The sequence below is a fragment of the Corythoichthys intestinalis genome, chromosome 12 (assembly GCF_030265065.1).
Source record: "Corythoichthys intestinalis isolate RoL2023-P3 chromosome 12, ASM3026506v1, whole genome shotgun sequence".
NCBI lineage: Eukaryota > Metazoa > Chordata > Actinopteri > Syngnathiformes > Syngnathidae > Corythoichthys > Corythoichthys intestinalis.
In genome coordinates, this window is record NC_080406.1 from 24,598,222 (window position 1) to 24,622,784 (window position 24,563).

Genomic DNA, 24,563 nt, shown 5'->3' on the forward strand with positions numbered 1-24,563 from the left:
TTACTGACCACATATTATGTTTATAGATGTCATCAGGATTGGTCAGAATTCTTGCACCCAATGGAGTTGTGGGTCTACTCTCGGTACTCTTCCAACTTGTAGACATCCTGCTGAAGACTTTCCCCTGTGTGGCTACATAAAGCCTCCGAAATGCATGCATAATTTTTTGCTCCAAGATATTAGTCACTATTGTAGTATATAACTGGCAGTTGTGGGATGAAACTAATTATTTATTTGTTTTAGGTATCTGTGGTTAGTTTGAGTAGACCATTAGCAACGATGAGTGGTAGTGGTTGTCATCTTATGGTTCGGATTTAACTTTTTTTTCCTTTTTAGCTCACTTAATTAGCAGAGCTATGGGAACACATTGTTTTGATGGCCTAAAAGCAGCCGACACCCACGTCTGTAATGTATTTGTGCAAGTGTTAATTGATAGCTCTGCTGCGTCTGCTCTTATTACAGCGAGAGTGAAGCGTTTTGATTTATGCAGTTACATTTTCCTCCGGTTGGTGCCAGTAGTGAGATTCAACGGTGTTGAGTCGCCGTATAACATTTACAAAAAGAAGACCAACTTCCAAAACAGGACCAAGCGGGATCAGTTGAATATATGTTTATATATTTTAAATCCAACACTACTACGGTAATATAAAAATATCAATACGTGTAGCTATACAGTAGCTTATTCTTGCTATCGCTATTACTAGAACAGGCTCGTAAATGGGATAGAATAGCCGTATGAAAGCGCTTAACCCGGTGGATTCTGAAACGATACCCCTCTCGCTAACGTTGCTAAGTTACTGTAGACACATTTGAGATCCTACAACAGCGAAGTAAGATCCACGATTTTCCGTATAAAAATAATTCTAAGCCACCTATCTGAAAACATAACCATAATCACCCGGTTTATCAGTTGTTGCGGTCACCTGGAGAACTAGCATTCGAACATGCGTGGAATGATGTCGTGTTTTTTTTCTTTCCCCCCTCCAACCTTTATTGAACCATTATACAATACAGGACAATGTACAGTTTATAAACAAAATGAAGACCTTGATTTTTAGGTGTAATAAATAAATAAAGAGACAGTAAAATTCGATTTTTTTGTAATACCTTTCACATAAACATTACATTCGGAACATGCACTAATTGTACGGATTGGCTTTTTCTTATAAAAAAAAAAAAAAGACTTTCAAAATATAATGCTTGAATTCATAGCTAAATGCAATAAAACATGGTTTCCTGAAAATTAGCTTTCATGAATGTTAAATGTTGCCATAATTATCTGATTTTTCGTTTGTCTGTGTAGGTAGGTGGTTTTTGACCGATCGTTTTGACGTAATATAACAGTGGGCAAAGTCACTAGTACGGTTTGATTTAAAGATACACGATAATATCGGTCACCGATAATTAGCGGCGGATAATGGCAATTATGAAGTCACGCAGATAATCCCGATAATAAAAAAATTCAACCGATAATGCAATCTGATAATTATATACTTGATTTAGCCTCCAAATGTGCGCAAACCGAAGAATTCAGCACGCCGCCTCCTCAACCCCTCCTCTCTCTGAAGCCCCTGAGGGAGGAGGGTCTGAGGAGGCAGAGTTACACGACAAGAAGCAGTTGTATATGATGGCGGCTGTTGATAAAAAACACGAGCTCTCGCCATCTGCGAAACATGCACCGCAGAAGTTCCACGAGGCGGAAAGAAAGTGTCCTCATTCAACACCACTAACCCAGCAGCCATTTTAAACTGCATCACATTTTTGGAACGAATACGAGGCTGCTGCTAGCGGGAATGCGAACTCGCATCTAAGGCTAAACACCGGCACGACTCGAGACCGATAGTCGACAAGTAGCCGTCTTCCGATGGAGCCTACCGCTCTGGCCGGTCGGGTAGGCCGGGCTGAGCCCAGCTCCCCGGCGGCGGGACCTCCGGCAAACACCCCAGTTTCTCGAGCGTTCCCCCACGGCGTGCAAGACGTGAGGCGTGCGCCTCCGTCCGGAGCAGAGCCAGGCCCCAAATACGCTGCAGCGAACCGGCCGAATTATCCGGTACGAACATAGCTGCCGCCGCCAAGACAAAACTCGATTTTTTTTTTACTGAAATGACCCGAGAGCCAAAGCTGCGGATAAAAATATAATACAGTTAATACGACCACCATTCTTCATAAAAAACATGCCAATCAAATCACTTTCACCACGGACATTTGGACAAGTGATGTCCCGTAAGCAAGCTTATCATGACGGCACAGTGGTTAGATGATAATTTAAACATGCAGAAAAAAAGTCAGTAATGCATTCATTATGTAAAATGACGAGCGGTCAGTTGACTTTGTAACGCTGCCTTTATTTTCGGCTTAACAAAACTCAGGCACAAAACAACAAGCACGGGGATGCAAGCTCCAACTCCGTCCAAATGGTACTGCTGTGTATCAGTTTAGCTGCTGTAAAGCAAGTGTCGTGAGTGCCGCAAATGTAAACAAAGCGCTGCAGAATGGGTACATGACATCTCGCTCTTTTGAGTTAATAATTTTCACAGTGTGCAACAAAGCATATAACATTAGCAATCACTTTTCACATTATTTAACTTATTTGTCTGCTCAATTACAGTCACAGTGGATAATCAAAACTTATTGGCACTTATTAACACTTATCAATTTAAATATGCATATTCCTGTTGTAATGAAATAACAATAATATTCTGTAGCCACAAATATTCAAAATCTTTCCTTCTTCCAAGTTTTTTTTAGGATTAAGTATAATAATTTATTGCTTAAAATAAGGCTGTTAAGATTATTTTCAGCTAGCTATTTTTCTTCCAAGAAATCTGAGAGAAATACACTTGAAGCGCTGGCAGATAATTTCACTTATTTCTGATAGATTGACACTTAAAACTGACTAGTTTTAAGGAGGTGTGTTTTTGCAGTGTAGTAATGTTATATATGTTAGGAATGGCTTACTTTTGAAGGCATTTCTGTGCAACTTAGGTATTTACTCTATAAGTAATTGTTGCCAAAAGTTTACCATTACACAATGTCAGACAATCTGTCATTATTTAGATTTTTTGGAATTTACTACTTGTTTGATGTTGAAAAAAAGAGCAATAAATTATATTTTTGCACGGTAATATTTTCTCTTATGTATACTTTAAAATTTTACATAAATCTTTTAATATAATTATCGGCTTGACATTATCGGTTATCGGTTGGAATGAGGAGGAAATTATCGGTTATCGGTATCGGTTGAAAAATGTATTATCGTGCATCACTAGTTTGATTTGTCCATTTTCACACTAAATTCATTCAAATTACCTTTTCCAAATGTCAGTCACTGGTTTGAATCATACTACTGTATATTGTATACAGGTAGGGTAAATGGGTTTCTCAACACTTGAAATTTTTGGTTTTGTATGTGTTCTTTCATATTGCATTTTTTTTTTTTACTTGAGATTTGATGCAATTTTTTAAATAAGGTCTACATATCCTAATTTGGGAGCGCCCAGGAGGCTGGCTTTCATTTGATAAACAGGACCTTGATATATGTATTTGGGTATTTATTCTATCCTGTGTCTTTTAAACATAGTTTTTGTTCATTTTCACTTTTTTTTTTTTTTTTTTAAAAACACTTGTGCCAAAATTGCTTGTTTTAATTTATTTTAAGACAACTGTAAACTTGATTACTTGTTATTTGTAGTTTAACCTTTTCCATGCAATTCAGTTGTTGTTTTTTTATTTGTTCAGATTGTGCTCTTAAAAGGTTGAGAGAAATGCAGCCAAATGATGGCACTTTACTCAAGGAAAAGGAGCATGAATGCTGTTGAAGTGCTGAGCTGGAGAGGCAGAGGTGTCACGGATGCCGGGACGCTAACTAGACTCAATATAAAGGTCCTAAGAAGCATCATTTTACAGGTAATGTAAAACGTAAAAGTACTTAGAGGTGGCTGGGTTTTATCTTTAGGTTGAACTCATTTTTATGGCTGTAATTCAGCAGAATCGGGATTTCTACTACGTTGGGAACGAGACATCAAAATCCACAATAATATATGGAAATAATAAAATCTATCTAGACAATTACCTGAAGTGCTCCAGCTGGTGAGTACAAATTAGATTTTATTCAATATTTAATACAATATTTTTAATACTGTATATATCTGCAGATGAGTCACCAAAGTGTGATCCCTTGCAAATTTAAAAATTGTCCTATATGCATGTGTGATACGTGATTGGAAAGTTTAAAATCTCAATTTTCTTGGGGAAGAACATTTTTGAACAGGAGGGCATTTTTTAAAAAAAACATGTTTTTTAAACAGCAAAACCCTAACTGGAGGTGAGCGTATGAGAGAGCATAATTAAAGACATAATTTTAATGAGAAATTATCGCGTACATACCTCTTTTCGATCCAAAAACTCCATGTAGCATGTATCATAGAGTATCAGGACACAGCTGTGAATGGCCACACCCAGATTTTGGGGGGATTTTATGGATGAAACATGGTAGTATAACAAAGGGTCTCGAAGCAGAAATCGCAGACATCAAGGAGTGGTCGAGATTTTGTTTTTCATATATTTACCCTTTTAAAAAAAAAATTTTTTTTCAATTTTTCTTTGTTTGGATCGATTATTATTAGAGGTGTGCAAAATTTCCGATTCTTAGATTATTCGCGATTCGGCCGTGGAAGATTCGAGAACGATTCACAAACATCCAAATTCCGATTATTGAAATTTGCGAAGTAAAGCGGAAGTACACAACACTCAGCGCGCCGCGCGGTCTTCGGGACGGAACGGAGCGAGAGTAGCTAAACATCATGCTTCCCATTACCCGGCCCCTCGGGTAATGCCAATGCTCAACTCACGGCTCTAGCTCAACTCATGCCACCAGATAAAAAAAAACACAACAACATACCTGACTGCTGCCGAAAAGCTGCTACAAAATACATCCACATAATGTTATGGTAGATATCATTTATATAGGACTAGATGCACCATAGATTCGGTAGCGTTGCAGCACATCTACAAAAAGCTAGATGCGGGCGTTAGTAAACGGCCGCCATCTTAAAGCAGTACACTTCCCTGCAAGGCTGTTGTAGCGAACCTTCCAAGCGAACCTAATTACCTTTTTATCTAAAATACTCCTAAATCGGTAAAATATTGAATCTATCTTTAAAATAGTTTTAAAACTTTCACATGTCGAAAGTAGACAAAAGGGAGATTATGGAATAACAGGAGCGATTTTAACAACTTTAACGGTTGATTGACAACATTAAATTAATTGAATGTAGTTTAAAGCTGTTGATACAGAATGGGGACTGGAGTTTTTTATTTACTGTTATTTTTGTATATTTGTTTACTGCTATATGTTTACTTGATACTGAAATAGTAGTTTGGTTTAGCCTGAGAGTATTTTTGAACAATTTTGGAACTAATGTACAAAACATTTATAAAAAAAAAAATAAAAAAAAAGGAGGGGGGGGGTGCATCAATAATCATTTTATAATCGAATCGGAGCCTCTGAATCGTAATCGTAATCGAATCGTTAGGTGCCCAAAGATTCCCAGCTCTAAGTATTATCATCTAAAATATTGGGGAAAATGCGACAATAACAAAAAAAATACAATTAAGCGATAGTTATGAGGTAGATATCCGTGACTTATTTACAGGCGCTATTTTTTTAATTGTGACGTAATTTGTTTAAAAGTTTAAAATATGCGAGTGAATAATTTTTCAAAGTCTTTTTTTTTTTTCAAACCATATATATTAGACTTGAATTAATGATTATAAGCTAAAAATTACAGACATTTCGAATAATAAATATAATTACTTACCTCTTGGTTTTTTTTTGGCTTGGTTGAAACAAAAGCGGTTGCGCAACGTCTGTAAATGGGGGTCTCCACAGTAAAACGGACAAATAAAAAATAGTTTGAGGGCTTAATGCGCCACGAATCTGCTATGCCAGCATATAGACATATTGTTCTATCAAACACAACAGTTCTTTTGGCTTAAAATACAACAGTTTATTTTAAAGAGGGTTGCAAGAGCAGAAACTGCTTTTTCAGCCTTGTCTGTTTTCCGCCACATACTTTTTTTTTAAAATATACTTTAGGGGGAAAAGTGAAAAAAACATGTCTTATATGTATCCATTTCCAATGCTAAATCTGAATAAATACATTGAACACACACACAAAAAATATTCTTGGGGGGGGGGGTGCTACTTCGTGGTTTTTCACTTATCGCGGCGTGTTCTGAAAAACGTGGGATCACTGTATTGCTTGCTCAAACGGGGTTCCAATTAACTAATTCCAGAGTTGTAATAACACATTTGATCATAAAACTTTTCAATTTTATTGTTAAAAACTACATGGTCCTTAGACTGTGGTGGCATGTTGGATTTGTGTTTTGTGTATCCACCTCACAGTTGTTGGATGTTCAAATTTGGGCTCTGGTTTGGAAATTGGATGTCCTTCCCGATGCTTTGAGTTTCTCTGAGGATATTGTGGCTTCTACACACATTCCCAAATTTAAGTTACTGTATTTGAACTTTAAATTTGACTTAGGCATGAAGCTAAGTGCGTTTTTTTGTTTTTGTTTTTTTGTCTTTATGAGCCTAGCTGGCGACCAGTCAGGATATACCCCACTACTCTGTGGTCAGCTGGGATAGGCTCCAGCACATCTATGACACTCATCATGATGAGTGATCTATAATAGGGCTTTTCCTATGAATGGAATGGAATGGAATGGAATGGAATGGAATAGAATAGAATAGAATAGAATAGAATAGAATAGAATGGAATAGAATAGAATAGAATAGAATAGCTCTTTATTGTCATTGTACAGTTGTACACAATAATTGTGGAGCATCTCCCTTAACAGTGCACGATAAGTAAATAACAAATAAAATAGTGAGGTCTGAATAATTTTCAAAATGTAAAAAATGCCAGAATTGGAATACTATTTTTCACCTTACTGCAACTTAAAACATGGTATAGTATAGTATAGTTTGCATATTATCAGGTTCATTAAATTTTTTTGTCATTTTTGTGCATTTGTTGTATTTCTAAATGTATACAAAAAGTAGGAAAACAAAATCCAGTCATGCTATCAAGAATGAAAATCACATAATAAATTTTATGATGAACTTTTCAGTGTACATTCTAGGCCTCATGCTCTCTACCAATTGCCTGAACGATCTAAATTGACTAAGTTTGAAGATACCTTGCTGTGTCAGAGCCCACTTGTAAGTAATGCCAAAAACATGCAGTTGTTATGGTAAATATTATTTACCCATTTTTGCTGAAAAAGAGTGGGTATCTGTTGTGTTGGCAGGAAACCACTTTAGCGTCTCCTTCTGATCACAAGCCAAGCCTTTTGGTTTTGACAGCCAATAATTGGTTGTATCGCTTATTGGACTCAACAGGACAGGAACTGGACAGTGTTTTCCTCTCTTCAAAACACAAGTTCAAGTAAGTGGAAAATGTTGGGAATTTGGTTGTTGTACAGGGAGTCCTGAGGTTACGATGTCCTCGACCAACAATGTTTTAACTGTACAATGCCCATCGCACGAAAAACGTCTTGCTTATTGCCAAAAGCAGTTTTGTGTTCACACAGACGTAAGTCGAAGTCCGCGAAACCAAACAACCTCAGGTTGAAGTATAAAAAAAACAAAGACAGTAATGTAACAAATTGGGTCGCAAGTATGTTCCAGGTTGGATTGTTGAATTCATTTTTTCTGAGCTGTCCAACAACCCACCGTGTGTCTGACTAGAGTGAGAGCGGGAAGGGCGGACAAGTTGGCCGGAGCGCGAAGGCTGTTTTGGTTTCGTTTTGTTGACGTCAGTAGCAGAGGTGGGTAGAGTAGCCAAAAATTTACTAAAGTAATGAGTAACATTGTTAGTACTGTAACTGTTTATAATGTTTGAATTTTTTATTTCTTTTTTTTTATAAACAATGGTATTTTTTTTCTCAGCACAAAGTTATCCATATGAACAGTTATTATTATAATGTACTATAGCCTATTACATAACCACATTAAATAAAACTGGAGTGAGAGTTGAGTGAGAGCGGGACGGGCGGACAAGTTGGCTGGAGCGCGAATGCTGTTTTGGTCTAGTTTTATTTGCGTCAATAGCAGAGGTGAGTAGAGTAGCCAAAAATTTTACTCAAGTCAGAGTAGCGTTACTTCAAAATAATATTACTTAAGTAAAAGTAGTCATCCAAAAATGTACTCAAGTACAAGTAAAAAAGTATTTGGTGAAAAGAATACTCAAGTAATGGTAACATTGTGAGCATTACTGTAACTGCTTGCGATGTTTGATTTTTTTTTTTTTTTTAACAATGGTATTTTTTTTCTCAGCACAAAGTTATCTATATGAACAGTTATTATTATACTGTACTATAACGCATTACATAACCACATTAAGCCAAAGAAATACATGTACATTGTACAAAAACAAATACAATACAAATAAATACACAAGTACACAAGATACACAAGAAATGAAGCAACCTTCGTCCAAAAGGCATGAGTGCCCTCTATTGGAGAAACATATTTCTATTATGAAATTATAAGGATCATATCTCTGGTTTTCCGTGGTGAATCGGTGCCAAATAAAAACTGGGAGGGAGGTTCAAACCTGCGCTTTCAGGTCATGTTGTCGGCAGCGCTCTATGTCAAATACTGAATTTTTTACAATGCTTTAAAGATGGGATTGAACTGGCCGGCGTACTCATAGCAGAGCCGAGTTTTGACACATCCACAGGGATCTATTATACAATTTTACTTCCCGGTACTTCCATTTAATGGAGCCTTGAATAGTTCCAAGTATAGCTTCAGCGAGGGTGGACCCCAATGAGATAATCAAACAAGTACTTAGATTCGGTTTTATATGAATTTTTACCATAATTGTCGCAATTACCGCTGTCAGTTCTATCGAAAACAATTACAGCACTGGTTGTGCTTGGAACTATTCAGACCTACATGAACCACTTGACCACCGCGGCGAGATCAAAGAGTGTCGCAACTCTCTTTGCTCATAGAACGGCAAGCTTGAGTCTGATTGGTATAATGGAGTCATGTGATTATTATTGTAATGTCTCATTGGTGAAACTGGTAGAGCCCAGTTGGCATCTCTGGCAAAACAAGTAAAATCTAATATGTAGGATAAAGATGAAAAATGTAACGACGAGTTTATCCCAAAGTAGCAGAGTAAGAGTAGCGTTTCTTTTATACAAATCTACTCAAGTAAAAGTAAAAAATATGGCAAGGTAAAACTACTCTTTGAAGCACATTTTCTCAATAAGTTATTCAAGTAAATGTAACGGAGTAAATGTAACGGAGTAAATGTAACGCGTTACTACCCACCTCTGGTCAGTAGTCGTGTTCCGTGCTTTCGTTTGCAAATAAACCATTGAACCCTCCATTCACCCCTCAGCAGTAATGGTAAGTACAGCATAATATTCTCTTATTTAATGTAAGTATTTTAATTTTATGAACGAAGTATTTTGGCGTAAATTTCGACTTGAACGGCGAAATCCGACTTTCGCAGAAAATTCAGGTTCTGTTGCCAGTGTAGGAACGGAACTCATTCGTAACTCGAGGACTCCCTGTACTTTGTTTTGTTGTTTAATCAAAGTATTTACGTTTCATGTTGCTTTTCTTTTTTTTAGGTATCTATGCTGGGATGTATCTCAAGAGATTTTTTATGTGAAATCTGTTCAAAGTAAAGAAACACCTCTAGGACGACAGGTAAGAATGAGTTCATTGCAAAATGAAGTGTTAAACACATATCTGTCTTATCTATTTTGGTTAGAATGTAGTAATTGAATTGCAAAACTATAGTGGAAACTTAAAAATCAGTAACTAAGAAATACAGAATTACAGGTATGTCATATATCTATGAGCAACTAAAACAAAATAACCGAAAGTGCTACAATCAGAAAATGACAATTCTTATTTTGTTTCCTAATTTTGCCAGGCTGGCATTACACAGGACACAGTGATCCATCTGGCAATATTTCATGTTTTCCCCTTACAAATTGTGGGCGTGATGGAAGTCAAAGAAAAGGTTTGGGTATTTGTTTTTGTCATATGCTTTGATTATAGCAGTAGTGTGGCATGAAGATATTTATTTAAATCCTGCAGGTGTTCGGGAAAGGCCTTACTGATGTTATTTTATCTCAAGGTGTCCTGGCTGTCTCCTATAGAAAATCAGTGAAGCTGTTTAGCATTGAGCACATTTTGCAAAAGGTGTGTATTTTATCTAAGTCTGACATGCACTACTACCATGACTACCAAATTTATACAGTGTTGATTCAACTGTTGAATTATGTTTTCTATCCCATTTGTACAGTACTATTATAATGACCCATTTTGCAAACCCTGAGCATTTGGTATAATTTGAGAATAATCTTGGCTCTCAAATCATTTTACTACGATGTCTCATCTTTGAGGAATTGCGACTGGAGGTTGAGTGGGCCGTGCACCTGGAATATACAAAATTAGGAGAAAAGGGAGTTTGTAAATGCAGTTATGCAACTAGCATGTTAGTGAGGCTGGACAACCACCAAACAATCACAACGACATACTGACAAAGAATTTACTGTACATTAATTACTGTAATTCACTGTTTCAGCCAAGAAACAATAACTTTAAAGTAGGGCTGTCAAATTTATCGCGTTAATGGGCGGTAATTAATTTTTTGCTCACGCATTGCCTCAAACAGATTACAATGACGCTGTTTATGCACGTTAAGAGTGAAGAGAACGCCACTGGCCGCTTGGGAGCAGCGCCGTTCCATACTAATGTTATTCCTTCTAATAGTGGGAGAATTAGTAGTTGTGAGACGTTTATGCTGTTGCATTGTTCTATTTGTGCTCCACACATATTTCTGTAAGTTTTCTTTCTTTTAGTGGCAATTATGTGTCTCTTGTTGTATTTTGGGTAAGATATGTACAGAGATATATATGTTATAAAGGCGAGTGGACACAGGCGTTCATTGGACCGCGCCGTTTATTGGCACAGCTTCGGCAACTCCTTCACAACAAATATAAGTATCATTTAGTGAAAGCCCAACAAAAATAATATTCCTATCTATCCCACAAAAAAATAATGTTCACAAAAAAAAAAACACTTCAGTCTGTAGTAACGAGGCCCTATTCTCACACAGTTAAACAACAATGCAAAGTGAACTGGCATTCCCAAACAAAATAGCTATGCAAAATAGCTATGCAGAACGACGTAGAATTCTTTATTTTTAAATGGCTACAAAATTAGTAAATGGAAATATTGATCTTTTTAATGAGACCCCTAAATTTGGGGATTCCGTATGTGGAGTATTATGAAGATGGTAGGCAAATGAGTTATTTTTTAGCTATATTTTAGATCAGTTCTGGCTTCTTTTTTTTTGAGAACGTTTTACAAAATGTAATTTTTGAACACTTTGCTGTGCTTCTTTCGTGATAATGGAACTTTGCATTGATGGAAAAAGTATTTATGGAGCATATAACGGGCAAATGCCCATTCATAGACTTATTATAAAGTCTATGGCCCATTTTGAAAATGGTCACGTCGGGAAACAATTTTTTTCCTTTTATCTCGGAATCTATGCAATTTCTGACTCATGTTGCTGGGGCACATTTTAGAAAACTGTTTTTTTTCTTTTGATTATCCAAATTGTCACCACAAAGTGTTTTTGTCTAGTGCCTGGTGGAGAAATTAACGCTTGGAAAGAAAAGTTCACTTCTCAGTGGCAAAATAGTGGGAGAAGCTCCGTTTGGCATCCCGGTAAATATCCAGATTACAGGTACATTTGATACAGTTTGTGATACAGATTTTATTTTGACTCTTGGCTGTAGGAAAAAAAAATCACAATGCTTTCTTTTTGTTCAAATTGCATAGATTGCCCTCCCGTGCTCTTCGAAGTGTCCTGCTCCAATAATGGTGTACAGATTGGAGGCTTTCCTTGGCACTACATTTCCACTCCACTACAAAAATGTCACCAAGGGACTCACCACATCTCCTCACTCAAAGACAAAACTATGGTGTGAAAAATAAATCCTTAACAGGATTAACATTTGGACATAAAAAGGGCATGAATATTTTTTGTGCATCTTGAATGTAATGACCCAGCGGCAAATTGGTCAGCGTCCAAGAGGAATGTCAGCCAAGTGGAGCGATGGCACAGGAGTTTTTGATAGTTTTAGCCCTCTTTACTTCCATTTATGTCTGCTCTGATTACCTTCTTGAGCAATTTCGTCTGTGGTCAACAGTGTACCTTTCACAATGCGCCTCAACTAAAACTCTGTTTTTTATTATAGGCCATAAATGGGATACAGAATATGAAGTGTTACTCTCTGGAGAGTGATTTTATTTTCTTCCATCCTGATGAATCAGGAAGAATCATTCATGTGGGGCCCAGCACCATTAAGTGAGTAGTACAAAGTGACAATGTTTCAACATTGCATCTGCATAATCCAATAAACTCTAACATGGACCATAGACTTCATAATGATTGACGGGTCAGATTCCGCCTTCACTGCGCAACGCCTTTAAGTTTGGGTCCGCCCTACAGTCCGCTTCAGTTATTCGCTCGCAGAGTCAACACATGCAGTGATCCAACACCTGATTTAGGATTGAAAAAGTACGAAAGCTGTAGCTCAGGGGGGCCCAAGTCCGGTCCTCGAGAGCCCGTATCCAGCTTTTTTTCCATGTCTCCCCCCGTTAACACACCTGAATCAAATGATTAGCTCATCAGGAAGCTCTGCCGGAGCCTGATAACAATCCTGATTATTTGATTCAGGTGTGTTGGAGCAGGGAGGCATGGAAAAAAAGCTGGATAGGGGCTCTCGAGGACCGGACTTGGGCACCACTGCTGTAGCTCATACAAACAGGAAGGATTGTCTCAGGAGTGATTTGTTTTCGAGGACTCAAGGTAATTATTATATTTTTCGTACCATGCATGCATTTTGAAACGTTGTGAAAAAAATCAATTGGACAAATTAACAGCTACTGACTAGCACCATTCTTCGACATATTTACGTAAAGTAAATGCAAACTGCCCGTTTTTTTTTCTTTTTCTTTTACCCAAGAATTGAGACTCTTTTACATCCCTATCTATAAAGAATTCAGGGATTTAAGCATTTATTCACAAGAATTTTCAATGGAAAAAGCTCTTTGTTTACATATGGCGGCTAATTTCCTTATAGACTAGCCTCACAGTTCGCAATATTTACGTAAAATAAATGTTACCTGCACGTTTTTTTTGCTTTTAACAAGAATCGAGACGGTTTTACGTCCATATCTATAAAGAATTCAGGGATTTAAGCATTTAATCACAATTTTATCAATGGAAAAAGCTATTGTGGCAGCCCCCTCATCATAACAAAGAGATAAGAAACGAGCATCATTCTTTGACATAGTTACGTAAAATAAATGCTAACCGCACGTTTTTTTAAATTGTTTTTAACCAAGAATCAAGACTGTTTTACGTCCATGTCTATAAAGAACTAAGGGATTTAAGCATTTATTCACAAGAATTCTAACCGAAAAAGCTCTATTTACATATGGCGGCCGCCGCCTTCAGTAACAGACTAGCATCGTACTTCGACATATTTACGTAAAATAAACATTAACTGCATTTTTTTTTTTTTTTTGCTTTCAACCAAGAATCGAGACATTTTTTCTTCCATATCTATAAAGAATTCGGGGATTTAAGCATTTATTCACAAGAGTTTTCACCGGAAAAGCTCTGTTTACATAAGGCGGCCGCTAGTTACTTTTACTAACAGACTAGCATTATAGTTCAACATATTTACATAAAATGAATGCTAACTGCACGTTTTTTTTTCTTTTGACCAAGAATGGAGACTGTTTTACGCCCATATCTATAAAGAATTCAGGGATTTAAGCATTTATTCACAAGAATTTTCTCTTTGTCTGTGATTCCACTCGGTCAGCTTTGACGGCCTCGCCAACAATGCAGGCCCCCTATTTATCAGCCCCGCCAATACATTATGAAGTCTATGTATGGACCTACAACCAGAGGTGGGTAGAGTAGCTAAAATATTTTCTCAAGTAAGCGTAGCTTCAAAATAATATTACTCAAGTATGTATAAAAGTAGTCATCCCAAGAATTTACTTTGGTACAAGTAAAAAAGTAATTGTTGCAAAGGATACTCAAGTAATGAGCAATTGCTTCCAGTGTCTGATTTTTTAAAACAATGATATATTTTTTTTCTTAGCATAACATCATCTATATAAACTGTTATTGTTATACTGTACTATAACCTACTGTATAACATGACCATACAAGGCCCCCCCAAAAATACACGTAAATCTTCATGTTCCTACTTGCAAAATCTACAGAAATTAAACCACCAGGCAAAGATGGTCCACTCTCTATTGGAGAAAACATATTTCCTACCATCCGTACTTTTGGGTAATGTTGACGTCAGTGCCCTTTGGGAATAGTTTTTCATGCTGCTTTAAAGACACCACGTGATTGAACAGGCCAGAGTGATAATATGACTTCCAACCAAGCTTGTGTGTGGTCCTGTGAGTGTATTTTTACGTCTGATTGGTATAATGGAGCCATTGGTGAAACTGGTTGAGCAACATACAGTAAAATCTAATACGTAGAAAAATGGAGGGAAATGTAAGGATATTAGTGAGTAGTAGCAGAGTAAGAGTAGCGTTTCTTCTTCACAAAATCTACTCAAGTAAAAGTAAAAGGTATGGCATCGTAAAACTACTCTTAGAAGTACATTTTTCTCGAAATGTTACTCAAGCAAATGTAACTGAGTAAATGTAACCACTACGCAGTAATTACTACCCGTCTCTGTCCACAACTGTAAATATTAATAACTATCAGTTTTTGGTTAACACATTCCTCCACCTCTCATAGCATTGTAAAGATTGTTGGTGAGTTGAACAGTGGATTGCCATCAACGGTAGTAAAAGATTTCTCAATAGAAACTCATCGCAACAACATTGTAAGTGTAATTCTTGGATATGAATGGAGTTTTTTGTCTGATTTATGATTCCATTACATTAAAATATGCCATGTTTCTACTGCAGTGTACCTCGCAAGTAACAGTTACTTCTTCAGGCCGTACAGTGAAGAGAACTTCAGTCCAACAGCTCGATGATGATCCCAATCTAGCGGTATACGTTTGTTCAAGACTTCATTCTGATGTGTTGTCTACATTTACAAACGATCACAGTTGTTTATTTTTTTATTTTTGCAGTTAAATTTTCACCCAACTCCTTTCTGATTGTCTTGTAACACACACTAAGGAGTGTTAGTTTCTATGTGTAAATGTTTTGTATTCACATAACTATAGTTGTTGAAATAAGAAGCACTTGACTTTCTTAGTCACAAGACTCATCTGTTTGCCTCTGGGGCACGCAAACCGGTTTGTCTGAGCAAGAATTATTGCTTGACAGTGGGAGGTCAAATTTTAAATTTTAACAGCAGTCTGTTACAATACATCCAAAACTAAAAAGTAAGTTCCAGTCATGTAAATACACCCAATATTTTTTGGTCTTTGTTGGTGCTCGGTGTTACCATGAAATGAACCGTGGTGACAGAAATCTAAAAATATACAAATGTTCCAGACTTTCCGTACGGTAGTTTATGAGGACGAGCTGGACCTTTTGGCTGTGGTGGTAACCGATGGTGCGGATGGAGAGGGAAGAGCTCAGGTCCAACTACATGACAACCAGAGTGGACAGTTGCTGAAGACTGTTAAACTGTTGGAAGCATGGGATGAGGTGAGTTCATATAAGTGACTCTATGCCAGTGTACTGAGGTAAACGTTTATCTTTGGTTTCAGACTAACCAACATGACCTGGTTTTCGACAAGGACACAATTGTTCATATTGTACAAAGGAAAACCAGAGTCTGCTGCTATGTCTACAAGCTTAATATTGGCAAATAATAGCACCAAAGGTGAAGGCGTGCTATTTTTTGTCATGTTGTAATGTGTTATTTTGTACAGTGTTTAAGTGGAATGTCTGTTTAAACTGTCATTTTGTATTAAATGAAACATTGTCAGATTAATTGTTAGTTGTAAATGTATTCATTTTATGACAAATGGCCATGTGAAAGTGGTGGTTCTCGTCCATATCTTGCAAGACAATTTGTAGCTCAATATATTTGTCCCCTCAAATAGTTACCCAGATAGCAGAACGACATTGAATAAACGTTGATTTTTCATCAAAATCATCAGTATGGGTGACATAGAAATTTTTGACGTTATGTGACGTTGAAACAACGTTGTTCTATGGTATGTCAGGTGGTGGTTGGGTTAACATTGTTTTATACGTAGTTGATGAACTAATGTTGACAAATAGTTGATTTATGATTGACCGGGAAATATGATTGAAAAGTCATTAAATTATGGATGAGTTGGCGTTTTGGTCAAAAACATAACATTGTTTCAGCTTTGTTCCAATATCATAATCAAAATGACGTTTAGGTTTTGTAAGGATTTCAACTTTGAAACAACATTAATTGAGGGTGCAAAAGTGACGCTGACTCAACAATATAAGATCGACAGCGGAATGTTGATCCAACATCTTTTCAACGTCGGTCTGCTATCTGGGTATTGTGCTTACCTTTTGTGCATACAGTATGTGGCCAAAAAATGTTAGGTAATTTTTCAAGTAGTATTATACAAACGCCAATGGTTTTGCGGAGTAAGTGAGTCACAGACTATGGCATGCTGTCCTGGTGGAGTGTTTCCCAGGTTTTGTCTCACACTGATGTCAGCCTTGTAGGCTGGCTCTTAAAATATGTTTTTTCCACATGTACAAGAAAAAATGCTGTTTAGGGTTAAAGCAGGGAACTGTATTGGTCATATGTCTATAAATAATCTAGGCGATTAATATAATACAATATAATATACTAATATTAATAATATAATATTTGATATTTATCATCTCTGCCAGCTGTTTGATCAACTGTTATGAACCCTGTCTGACTTCCTATGGCTCCTGCTTACCAATTTACACGAGAACAAATTTGAGAAATTTCATTTTGCTTAGTTTTATTTTAAACCGCAGTAACATAAATACAATGGACCCTTATTTATGCTTTATATTCGCTAGTTATTTGCGCGCTTGTAGTTTCTGCAAGAATTTGTTACATCACACGAGTAAGACTATCACTGCAAAAGTTTTGTCATTATTATTTATTTTACGAAATGTAAATAAGTTTTGTAAGCAGCAAAGTTACAAAACGCCCCACCTCGGAGGTTTTTGCATCACGTGACCTCAAACTTGTCCTAAACAGAGTGCAACTCTTCATCATCGTCTTCGTCATCTTGCTCCCGCGACAGAGACGGACCAGCTCCAGACAGGAGGCGACAATGGAAAACTACAAACAGTTTCTTGTCATTTTGTCCTCCGCCGGCGTTGTGGGCCTTATTGCCATCATATTTGCGATAAGATGGGTTCTTTACTATCAAGGGGGTCTGGCGTGGGACGGAAAAGCGGCCGAATTTAACTGGCATCCGCTCTTGCACATCTCCGGATTTATCTTCCTGCAGGGTGTGGGTGAGTTGGAGTTTCTATTTATTTTTCACTGGTCACAGAAATGCAGCCGATTCGACGTTAATATTGTTGCACAAGTCACACGTCAGACGTTGCGTATTTGTCGGGCTAATGGAGGAAGAGGCGTGGAGGAGGAAGTTTCAGCAAGAGAAAAACACGTGTGAAGCACTGCAATGTTTTGAAACGTGTCGGTGGGTAAAGCGCTTTAATTATCCAGTTGCATCAATACTATGCAATTACTTTGACTCATGAACAGTCTTTCCCAAGAATCTGATACATATTTGCTATTGAATTTGTTCAAATACCAAATAACATCATTATAATTTGCTCTAAAAAAGTAAAATTTTCTACCTTTAGAAAGAGACTGTCACGTTTTGGTGGACTAAGCACTTAAAAAGTTTCAATAATACATCACAAAGGTGTCATGGCTGAGCAATAAATGAAGCTACATAATCCAAAGATTGTTTTTCTCGCTTTTCATAATTTTAGCAACAAAATGTAAAGACTTTTACAAATGCAAAAGAGTTTCCTCTTGGGGGAATATGTTATACATTATGCTGAATTAATTAGCATTTGACATTTTAAACAAATATATTTGACATAATAAAATGAGCCATTCTAACTGGATGGTCTGGCTTGTCAATATTTAATGTATTTGTGTATGTTTACAAAGTTGTTGAAGACTAATGTAGCTGTCCCGCATACAAAATATTTGCACCACTACCTCAGGACAAACATTTCGAACATGGTGATTCAATAATTAAAGACTTGGATTCTTTTTTGGAGCCCTGATTAACAGCCGTTATGCACAGTAAATATGCAGACAGTGAGGCTAAAATAGTGAGTATGATAGTATTGTCAACACACAAATGTACAAAAATGGACAGGCTATTTGCAATTCTGGAATAACAAGTCCATCGTTTAAAAAGTTAATGGCCTGAGGAGTTAGGGTTTTGAATACCTTTTAGTTTCAGTATACATAACTTGATCGCACCTACCTGGGGGAAGGAGTTTGCAGATGTTACCCAGGAAAAATTTGCCTTCCCTTGTCCTAGTTTTTATAGTGTGGAAGTCCTCAGGTGCGGTTGGAACATATGATTTTGTCAGTCGTCCTAACTGTCCATTGCAGTCAGGTTTAAGGAGTCAGTGTCGGCGTTATTACACACTTGATCTGAATGATAACCTGTTTCTCTTCCAGCCATCATCGTGTACAGACTACCATGGACCTGGAAGTACAATAAACTTATCATGAAGTTTGTCCATGCAACCTTGAACTTGGTGGCCTTTATTTTTGCCGTTGTGGCTACAGTGGCAGTTTTCGACTTCCATAATGATGCCAATATCCCCAACATGTACAGTCTACACAGCTGGGTGGGCCTGGCAGCTGTAATACTTTACGGTCTACAAGTAAATACATTCCATTTTTCAAATGGCAATTATTGTAATACCTAGTTTAGCTCCATAATGTTGTGCATGATGTCTGGTTATTTGTATGTTTTGAAGATCTCTATAGTTAGGGTGACCGAACGTCCTCTTTTGCCCGGACAAGTCCTACTTTCACGTAGTATCCTCGTAGTCCGGGCGGGTTTTATAAATTTAAAAAAATGTCCGTTTTTTATGATTGTTGAACTGCTACGTTTGGAAACATGCTGGTTGAATAATTTGTCGGTTTGTTTCGGTTATTGTTTGTGTGCAATCTAGAACATTGAATGAGAATATCAATTGAATGGGAATAACAATTCAACAAGGACAATTGTCATGATAGTAATTTATAAAAATGTTTAGTGGGCACATAGCCTACTGTATGTATGTGTATTGACTGGACTACATTTCCATGGGTCTGCATTCTATATATATATATATATTTATTTATTTTATTTTTTTTCAAACTGCATTTTTCCATCCAGAGTGAGGGGGCACACTTTAAATATATTAAAGTGATATAGGCATCTTGGAGTGAACTTCGAGTAAAATTCAAGTATCTTGAGGCCGGGCTGAGTGTCCTCTTTTTTTGGAAATCAAAATATGGTCACCCTATCTATAGTTAGCGCTACTATTGCCTAATTACGCATTGCTGATACTTTCCTTATATCAATGAAGAGTGGTTATGGTCTTATGCAGCTTGTTTTAGGGGTTGGCCTGTATTTGATGCCATTTACGCCTGTATCCTGGAGAGCAGCCTTTATGCCCATCCATACCTACAGTGGCCTTTTCCTCTTTGGTTCAGTTATAGCAGCGGCACTCATGGGTATCACTGAGAAACTTATATTTAGCCTGTAAGTACAAAAAAGCCCACCGTCATTAAGTTGTGCAGAAGTAATGAATATAACATTGTATCTGTCTGATCCTAGGAAAACCAACCCAGCATATAAGGATTTGCCCCCACAGGCGATATTTGTGAACATTCTGGGACTCCTTCTTGTGATTTTTGGAGCACTAATCCTTTGGATTGCCACTCGGCAGTCTTGGAAACGGCCCAGTGAACAGTTCTTGCATAGTTTGCATTCCGACAGGGGCAGTGAGGTTGGCTCAAAAGTGGGTCCATCCCTGTCTCAACTCTCAGATGGAGTAGAGGGTGAAGAAGCCTTTGGAGAGGTCCGCAGGAGGAATAATAAGTTTGAGGACCAGGTCAACTGAATTTCAATAAATAAATCAGAGCTTTGAAGGTCCCCCATTCTGAAGGAAAGTACAGACCTTGTACATTGGTCAATTATGTTGTATTTCATACATATTTAATATTATTTTTCCGTATCCATTATGTTTACAGCTGCTGTTGAATGTTATTGTGTGTCCTTTTTCATATAAACTGAAATCACGTGCCACTAATAGTGACAAACTTTACTCCCATCATTCTATCTTGCTGTAGCTTTATTTTTGATATTTTAAATATTCATTTACCATTTTGCATAGTTTCAAATAAAATAGATTTAAAAAAAAAAAAAAAAAAGTTTCTAATGTGAGTCTTTTGCAGTACTGTGGAATACAGTTGGTTTTAAATTATTAGACCCCTCACTGCAGTGAACTATTAAGATGTTTTTGTTTTGTTATGAATTTGTAAAAAAAAAAAATATATATATATATATATATAATGTATGTATGTATACAGTATATGTGTATATAGTTTTGTCATACAGTACACCAGAGGTCACGGAACCGTGGACAAGCCGTCTGGACCGGATCTCAAGCTGTCCCGACTAATACACGTTGCAACAACAAAAATCATTTTTGTCTGCGGGCATGCAGAGCGGAGGTGGGCAACAAACAAAAAATCTTAGCGGTGACGCGCGTGAGCCAGCCAATGGGAGTGAAGCATTTGAAAGTTATTTTTAGAACAGCATGTCTCACGCTTTCCAGACTCCGCGGAGTGACAGCCAAATACTGAGCCGAATGAAGTTGGAGGAAGAGGCGAAAAAGGTACGGCAAATGGCGTGCTCAAAACTACGCACGATTGATGCAGAAAACTGAGTGTTTAAGGAGGAGTGGACCAACACATTCTTGTTCATTTTACCTGGCGGTAGCACAAGACCTCTGGCTCAGAGCAAATAAAACTAAATGTGATAAATAAGCCTCCTCAACTCTTTCCTTGCTCTTAAAGATTTGATCCATTTTCTGTTGCATTGCCCTTTTTTTGTTGCATCAATTCAACAAACTATTTCTTTTCTTTTTTTTATGCTGTTCCAGAAAACATGCACATTTGAACCAATCAGAGCTAACTATCTCTGCTGATCACGTCAGTATGTCAGCCAATTGAACGGATAAATGAGTCCAGGCGTTTTGCTTTGCTGCGTGCATTCGCACATTGACGTGACTCATCATCGTCAGACTCAGATAACTGCAGCAGCTGGGGAAACCTCCATGCCGTCCGTGGAATGAAAAAATATCGGTGGAAACAGATTACGCGACACAAGCACTTTATTATGCTTGTTGTTAACAATCAAATAAATCAATCAAATTTATTTATATAGCCCTTTACAAAAACCCGAAAGGCCCTCAAAGTGCTTTACAACAAAACATGGCTCAAGATAAATAAAAGGCAGGAAAATATTATACAATGACATTTAAAAAATAAAGTAAAACAAAGAGCGCATCACAATAAAAGTCCAGCAAGTAAAACAATAAAACCGATAAAATTGAAAAACATTAAAAAAAAAAAAAAGTCCTTAAGCTAATAAAATAGAAGCAATAGAATCAATAACAAATGCTATAGACCACAAGAAATATGCTGCTGGAGTATTTATAGACCTGAAGAAGGCATTTGATACAATTAATCATGAGATATTATTTAATAAACTCCAACGATATGGCATTAGAGGAATAGTGCTTGAATGGGTAAAAAGTTATTTTAGGGGGAGGCAGCAGTTTGTCAAATTAGGTAATAATTCCTCATCATGTTTGGATGTTGTGTGTGGTGTCCCACAGGGGTCAGTATTGGGCCCCAAATTCTTTCTTTTGTATATAAATGATATGTGCAAGGTTTCCACACTACTGCAGTTTGTGTTATTTGCTGATGACACAAATATTTTTCACTCAGGGGATAACATATTACAATTGCAGGGGGAAATAACAACAGAAATGAACAAATTAAAAATATGGTTTAGTAATAATAAATTATCATTAAATTTAGAGAAGACAAAACTAATATTATTTGGGAACTTTAAAAACGATGCACAGTTGAAGATAATAGTAGATGGGATAGAAATTGAGAGAGTACATGAAATAAGGTTTTTGGGGGTAATTATTGATGAAAAACTTAACTGGAAACAACATATCAAACACATACAGGGCAAAATTTCGCGGAATATTGCAATAATAAATAAAGCAAAGTGGGTATTAGATTCCAAATCACTCCACACTCTATATGGCTCACTAGTCTCTCCTTACTTGCAATACAGTGCCGAAGTGTGGGGCAATAATTATAAAACTTCGCTATATTCAGTAAATGTACTGCAGAAAAGGGCATTACGGATCATACACAAAGCTGGTTATCAGGATCATACAAACACACTATTTCATAAGTCAAAATTGCTCAAGCTTTCAGATATCGTACAATACCAAACAGCACAAATAATGTTCAAAGCTGTAAGAAATTTATTACCTCAGAATATTCAGCAGTTGTTTACAAACTACGAAACAAGTTACAATTTACGGGAATCTAGGGACTTCAAAGAACCCAGATTTCGGACGACAAGGAAAAGTTTTTGCATATCAGTATGTGGGGTGAGACTACTGAAGAAATTTCATGTGGACTTAAAACAATGTATAAATATTGGACAATTTAAGAAACTGTATAAAGATATGATTTTCAAGAAATATAAGGATGATGGAAATATGGATAATAACTAGGGTGTTGTGGTTATTGGGATATGGGACAGTGCTGTCATTTATTCATGTTTTCTGGGCTTTTTTGTGTGTATAGGTCATATGCAGGGTTATATGGTGAGATTGTATATGTGTTAAACAAGAATGTATATATTTAAATGTAAGGAATGGAACTGATATGTCAGGACTTAAGGACAAGGGGTGGGAGTAAATAAGTTTTTACTTCTTCTCACTCCTTTTCGAATACTCATATTTTGTTTTTTTTTTTTTGTTTTTTTTCTTCATTATTGTCACCGATTATCGGTACCTATGTATTAAGTATTCGAAATAAACGTGTTCAATCAATCAATCAATCAAACCAGGCTATCCTAATCTTTGTAAAAGGCGAGTCTAAAAAGGTGCGTTTTTAGCCGAGACTTAAAAAGACCTACATCCGTGGTGGTGCGGATTTCGGAGGGAAGGCTGTTCCACAGCCTGGGGGCAGCAACCGCAAAGGATCGGTCTCCCCACTGTTTAAGTTTTGACCTCGGAACATCTAAAAAAAGCTGGCCGGTCGAGCGAAGAGTCCTGCCAGAGTTACGAAAAGTTAAAATTTCCGATAGATATGATGGAGCCTGGCCATAAATAGAATTAAAAACAAACAGTAAAAGTTTGAAATCAATTCTAAAATGGACTGGAAGCCAGTGGAGTGATGATAGCACGGGAGTAATATGCTCACGTCTAGGTGTACCTGTTAAAAATCGAGCAGCAGCATTTTGAACAAGTTGCAGCCGAGAAATCGAGGACTTGGGTAGGCCAACATAAAGTGCATTGCAGTAGTCCAGCCTTGAACTTATAAAAGCGTGAATTGCTTTTTCAAGGTCGTGGTGACTAAGAAAAGGCTTCACTTTGGCTAAGAGACGGAGCTGGAAAAAACTTGCTCTTACAACAGAACTAATCTGCTTTTCAAAGTTAAGCCTGCTATCGAATATCACTCCGAGATTTTTAACGTGCGTCTTAAAAATGTCAGCCGGAGCACCAGAGTTGGGCTCAAGGGCTTTCATCATGGAAGGTGTGCCAAAAGTAATAAATTCAGTTTTGCTCTCGTTAAGGTGTAAAAAGTTTTGTGCAAGCCACTGCTTCACATCAGATATGCACTCCATCAATTTAGCAAGAGCAGTTTTTTTGTTAGGTCTCAGGGGCAGATAAAGCTGTAGGTCATCAGCATAAAAATGAAAAGTGATATTATGTTTTTTTATAATTGATCCTAAAGGTAGGAGATAAAGCGCAAAAAGAACAGGCCCTAAAATAGAGCCTTGCGGTACCCCGCAAGACAGAGAAGATTGTGAGGAGGAAAATTCCCCAATCATTACCGAGAATGTTCTATGTTGTAAATACGATTTAAACCATTTTAAAGCGTTACCACGGATACCTACGAAATGTTCTAAACGAGATACAAGGACTGAATGGTCAACTGTATCGAATGCTGCTGTGAGGTCCAGTAAAACAAGGATAGCCGGGTTTCCATTATCCACAGAAAGAGCAATGTCGTTATGAACTTTTAACAATGCTGACTCAGTGCTGTGTCTGGACCTAAAACCTGATTGGAACTTGTCAAGGGTGGAATTCGTCTCTAAGAAGGTTTGCAATTGAATAAAAACAACTTTTTCTAAAACTTTGGAAAGGAAAGACAAGTGGGAGACAGGTCTAAAATTGGACAGCA

General features: G+C 37.1%; 3 protein-coding genes across 3 annotated transcripts in view; 2 read left to right on the plus strand and 1 right to left on the minus strand.

The window, feature by feature from the left end:
- Positions 1-969, minus strand: part of tlk1a (tousled-like kinase 1a) — a 31,683-nt gene extending 30,714 nt beyond the window's left edge. The window contains exon 1 of the mRNA XM_057852338.1: positions 9-969. Coding sequence (XP_057708321.1) covers positions 9-160 — 152 coding nt within the window. The 5' untranslated portion in view covers positions 161-969. The remainder of the gene's footprint in view (positions 1-8) is intronic.
- On the plus strand, positions 505-16,643 carry dcaf17 (ddb1 and cul4 associated factor 17). The gene is made up of 15 exons (XM_057852340.1): positions 505-640; positions 3,739-3,906; positions 3,989-4,089; positions 7,138-7,228; positions 7,318-7,454; positions 9,658-9,736; positions 9,966-10,055; positions 10,133-10,237; positions 11,690-11,792; positions 11,888-12,030; positions 12,307-12,416; positions 14,892-14,979; positions 15,065-15,151; positions 15,605-15,760; positions 15,823-16,643. Exons 2-15 carry the CDS (start codon positions 3,775-3,777, stop codon positions 15,925-15,927), a joined length of 1,527 nt encoding a protein of 508 aa, XP_057708323.1. The 5' UTR covers positions 505-640; positions 3,739-3,774; the 3' UTR covers positions 15,928-16,643.
- Positions 16,644-16,967: 324 nt separating this feature from the next.
- On the plus strand, positions 16,968-20,368 carry LOC130926566 (plasma membrane ascorbate-dependent reductase CYBRD1). Its single transcript, XM_057851508.1, has 4 exons — positions 16,968-17,545; positions 18,741-18,949; positions 19,664-19,818; positions 19,894-20,368. Exons 1-4 carry the CDS (start codon positions 17,359-17,361, stop codon positions 20,177-20,179), a joined length of 837 nt encoding a protein of 278 aa, XP_057707491.1. The 5' UTR covers positions 16,968-17,358; the 3' UTR covers positions 20,180-20,368.
- Positions 20,369-24,563: the final 4,195 nt, after the last annotated feature.